Genomic DNA, 4,906 nt, shown 5'->3' on the forward strand with positions numbered 1-4,906 from the left:
GTAGGATATGGATTGAATTAGTTTTTCGTGACCCTCCAAAGTCATTGATGGTGTCAGAATCCGTTTCGTGGCAGCTGCCTTTCTCGATGTACCAGAAGCCATGGCTATGCCTCCGCCAGTGAAATTGTAAAGTAATCGAGTATGAGCAAGTATTTTTTGGATGTGTGACGGTGCGAATGTGAGCTCTCTTGTGTGCTGTAGACTCGACGTTGACGGTGGTTTTAAGATCCTTAGCGAGCACCTTGCATATAGTAGACCTGATCGTCAGTTCATCCGCATTGGAAGTTCCAATGAGAATTGATATTACCAAGAGGCTATCAATGATCTAGAGGGGGAAATTCCACAAAGCCAGTGGATACAGTTGTCGTGCAGAATGTGCTATCACTCGATTCTACTTCTCCTTGCTTTTGACTGACAGGCTCACAGGCTGTCACAGCCATGAAAATTTCCAGTGCTAGGGCGCCAATCTTGTTTCTATTTCCCACCCACCAGTGTTGCTGTGTGCTTGTTATTGGCGTATCAGCATGGCCTGAAAGTTTTGATATGCTATGGCATCAGCTTTTAGCATTCAACTTTCTTCGTTGGTCACTTTTGCTCCAGATACGTGAACAGTTGCTATTAACATTGTACAGGACAACACGGAGACCACCTCTCTTCATCCATGGTCTCAACTATTCTAATTTCTCAAGTACATACTCGTCCAAGGCTTCACTCACTTTTCCGAAGCACACAACCTTTCGTCATCGACCATTTTTGCCTCGATTGAGCTTCGATCACCTGTGAGTTTATGATGGTTCGAGCTTTAAATGTCCCTCCAACTTTGAGATTGAAAAACTGAAGTGCCTGTCCCATAATTCGAAAGGCCAAGCCTGGTGACGCCGTGCAACACCTGAAACCCATTCTCGAACGCCAGTGGTGCAAAACCTGACGTATGACGGGGGCGGAACAGAATGGTGATGGAAATTGAAATAGGTATAGAACCATACGAGGGGGTTTCGACATCAGCACTGGTACCGGGAGAACGTGAACCAGCCATCTTTATTCTATCTTGAAGGACCGACAATGGGAGACTCAGTCAGACCAGTGCTCGCCTGCATGCTGAATTTGGTTGTCGCAGAATTTGCGAACAGGATAATTGTTTTGTCGACTCCAATGACTCCAATTGACGTGTCTCATTTGCGACATAAGTGTGCTCCAATATTACAAGAGAAATCTTGGGGTGAGCCTACGTTTACTATACAGGTGTGCCTAGGTTTATCTGTCTGGCTGTACTGTAAAAAGATTCCTGAATGCGAGACAGTGCAAGAATCAACTAGGTCTGGACAACGAGTCAAATTCATTGCTGATCGCAGTGTCAGCTCCCTCCGTCGAGGGACGGTTCCAAGGATGAGTAGACCAGCATTGCTCGATAAATTGCCAGTATTGTTCAGGGAGCTCAGGATAACGATATCGGGAAGGCGTTTGCGACTTGGCTATGCAAAGTATGATGGCGGCATCATTCGTGAGGTGATAATAGGGTACTTTGTTGGTGAGGACCTACGAGTGAAGCTCGTGATATCAACGAGAGGTCAAAATTAACCCGGACGTACCTGCAGCATGATACCGCCAAATGAATACATGTCGCTCTGCGCGCTTGGCCGAGCTTGAGACCCATCCTCCCGCTCTCCAAGAAGCTCAGGAGCCATCCATCGCATGTTGCCTTTGAGCGTGGATGTCCAGGAAGCCTGAGAGGCGCTTACAAACTTTGAATACATCAAGGAAAGGCCGAAGTCAGCAACACATGCAGTGCCATCACCATGGATCAGCACGTTAGGCTGGAGCTCATGTCTCAATGAAATTGGGCACATCGAGAGGATCAAACTCACCCCATTGAAGTCACCATGAATGACACTGTTGGCGTGAACTATGAGGAATAGTTAATCACGACTTGATCCGGCAACAGCAAAGTCTATCACATACGATATCGTAGACCAGCTATGATATCCCTTAGCTAAGTTTTCCATCAGTTTTGTGGTCTACCCAAAATACACGAAGAGGGGACTTGCCAGCTGGAATCGTCTAACGAGAGTATGAGCTGCACCCTCGCGTTCTAAATAGACCGTCAAGTTACCATTCTCCGCCTAAGGACTGACTATTGCTAGAAATGGGCCAAAGCCATATGTATAACCAAAACGGGGAGAATGTTTGGATGGTTGAGGTTGGCACATATCCTGAGTTCACGCTTTATCCTCTATGAAGCGGCGCCCCGTGGTGTAAGTAACAGACTTAGTTGTTCTATCAGATACTTACCTTTGTTTTTTTCATCTTCGCTGCCCCCAGTTGATCATCAATGTACACCTGCAATGCTTTCACTGCGACCTGCATGATTATTAATTTTTAGACAGATGGGCAGACAAAAAAAGGCAAACGAACTTTGACTGAACTACGATCTTTGTTATATGTGCATTTCCAGATCTCCCCGAACCCGCCACGAGCAACAGGGTACTCTCCATCCCTAATGATATAATCTGAGAGGTCTTGGAGCGTTGCTTCAGGGAGAAGATTGTCAGGTCCAACATTACGAGCGGAGAAGACTGCATGCGCATTGGAATAGGAGGGAAGGAGCCCGTGGGAGTTGGGGCGTGCCTGGAGTGGTCGTGAACCTACTGTAAAAGTGTGTATCTGCGGTGGAGGGGGAAGGACTATGACAGGCGATATGGTTGCACTTTGGAGATCTGCCGTGGGTCCTCCACCCCACATCTTATCAGGCGACGACTGCGTGTCAGCAGGCCACTGCCACATGTCAGTAAGCGATCGCCCATCAATAGGCTGTATACAGAAGGTTGCATGTGTGTCAGTCCAAGATTCGGACCTTGCGTGACCATGGGCAGAAACTGATGGGGGGAGGTGATAGATTGATGCGGGCTGACTTGTTGCGTGCACTGGCCTGTAAGAAAATGTTAGCACACAAATAGCAAATGTTTGCGGAGAGTGTGCACGCCAACCTTCGCGAGGACGTCGGATGGAATATCACATATGTAAATCTTGTGACCCTTGTTGGCGGATGTCATGTAAGCTAGTTGGCGCGAGTCGGGTGAGAGGATAAGAGTATAGATATGAGCATTGAAGGAAGCGAGGAGCTGACGGGACTCGCAATTCCAGAGCTTGATGACATCTTCAGCAGCACTGACCAGGAGAGCTCCATCAAATGAAAGTGCCAGACCGGTTATAAGTTTGGTGTGCCCTATGAAGGGAGTTCCAACAGTCTTCAGCGTTGATGCGTTGAACTCGTAGATCGTCTTGGCGTTATAGCTATCTGTGAAGTTAAATGCGGCTATGATGCTTTTGTTGTTGTTTGTCCAGAACATTGGCGCGTATGTGAGTTCTCCTCCACCAAATCTGCCTATGCTCACGTCCAATTTCTGTGTTTGGACATCCTAGACCTCAAGTGACTTCCCCATAAATGACTTGACTGCGAGTTTTTTTGAATCTGTTGAGAATCGAACTACGCCCGGGCAATGAATACTCTTGAATGGACCAGCGACGACTTTGCCAGTGCCCAGGTTCCATACCCGCGATGTACTGCCTTCTGACCCACTCGCAAGTAGCTTGCTGTCCACGGATATATCGATGCAGATGATCCTCCGTGAGTGGCCTTCAAATCTTTTCATAATCCCTGTCCCAACATCGCAGGTTTGCAACTTCCCACCATACCAATCTTCACCACCAGTGACAACCCATCGACCATCCCTTGATACCGCCACTGCCGATACTACATCCTTCTCACAGACGTTCCGCGCTTCCTCGATCTCCTTGCCTGCATTCAGATCCCATTGTCGATTGGTTTTGTCCCAAGATCCGCTGATCATTCGCTGGCCGTCCGGAAAGTAAGATATGGTTTGAATCTCATCTCCGTGACCCTTCAAAGTTATTGATGGCATCAGAATTCGTTTTGTGGCAGCTGCCTTCGTCGATGTAGAATCCATGGCTACGTCTCCACAGTGAAACCGTGAAGTAATCAAGTACGAGCAAGTATTCTTTGGATGTGTTCAATGCTGCGAAGGTGAGGTCTGCTGGTGCCGATGTATTATACGATCGACACTGATAGTGATTTGAAGATAGGCCTCCTGGTAAAGCTGACTCTGTCAGTTCATCCATGCTGAAAGTCCAGATGAGAATTTGGTGTTACCGAAGTTAACAGTGAAGACGTCGAGGAGTGGTGAATCCTTGAATGTGGTTCTTGAATGTGAGTGTAACTATTGGCCTTGGACGCTGCCTTGCATATATACCCTGACACGGCCCTTCTGCACGGCCCATCTGTGCTGTACAACCGCCCTGAATTAATTCATCCTTCCATTCATCACATTTGCTTCTCCTCGCTTCTTGGCTCACAGCTATGACTACTATCGGTGTTATTAGAGCGTCAAATCTGTTTTCCTTTTTCCACCCAACTTTATCGTTACTCGTTTGTCGGTTTTTCTTTGGACTCAGTAATACCATCTTTCCTCATCCTACTGTATCGAATTGTTCCGAGTATGCGCCCAGTCATTCATGGCTTTCTCACTCCCCTACCAACCCACGCAACTTTGCAGAATTGCCGATGTTTTGGCAGCTTCTTTTGTCATGCCCCAGTCACCCTTTGAATCCAAAAAAGCTTCAATATTTGAAGGTGTCTGACGTTAAGATCAAGTATCCATTCACAGAATTCAAGGTTGACATCACCATACATTTGTGTGTCGAACACCGGAAATTTGAGAGAGTATAAATGCAATACCTAAACCCTGTTAACGGAAAATATCATAACAAAGCTCACTGCACGCAAGTACCTGAGTTCGACACCCGTCATCACCCTTACAAGACACAAAGCATACAGTGGCAGTCGAGAATGGGACAGCAAGTTAGACACCCATGGAATGGGTGTATCCAA

The 4,906-nt window shown here is 47.1% G+C and overlaps 2 protein-coding genes across 2 annotated transcripts; one reads left to right on the forward strand and one right to left on the reverse strand.

Moving 5' to 3' along the window:
- The first annotated feature begins 319 nt into the window (after window positions 1-319).
- Window positions 320-883, forward strand: BJ212DRAFT_1041052 (uncharacterized protein). Its single transcript, XM_041328912.1, has 2 exons — window positions 320-793; window positions 863-883. The coding sequence occupies exon 1, from the start codon at window positions 439-441 to the stop codon at window positions 781-783; it is 345 nt and encodes a 114-aa protein (XP_041186240.1). The 5' UTR covers window positions 320-438; the 3' UTR covers window positions 784-793; window positions 863-883.
- Window positions 884-1,071: 188 nt separating this feature from the next.
- On the reverse strand, window positions 1,072-1,754 carry BJ212DRAFT_1398062 (kinase-like domain-containing protein; the record flags this gene model as incomplete). The annotated part of the gene is made up of 3 exons (XM_041337263.1): window positions 1,072-1,159; window positions 1,212-1,536; window positions 1,590-1,754. Coding segments are annotated over 2 exons (389 nt in total), but the record flags the coding sequence as incomplete, so codon positions are not given.
- Between the last annotated feature and the right edge of the window lie 3,152 nt (window positions 1,755-4,906).

Source organism: Suillus subaureus (genome assembly GCF_016647635.1).
Source record: "Suillus subaureus strain MN1 chromosome Unknown BJ212scaffold_81, whole genome shotgun sequence".
NCBI lineage: Eukaryota > Fungi > Basidiomycota > Agaricomycetes > Boletales > Suillaceae > Suillus > Suillus subaureus.

What these genes read in the sequence shown, in the direction of transcription:
- BJ212DRAFT_1041052 (XM_041328912.1), top strand. Translation starts at nt 439, where the DNA reads ATGAAAATTTCCAGTGCTAGGGCGCCAATCTTGTTTCTATTTCCCACC.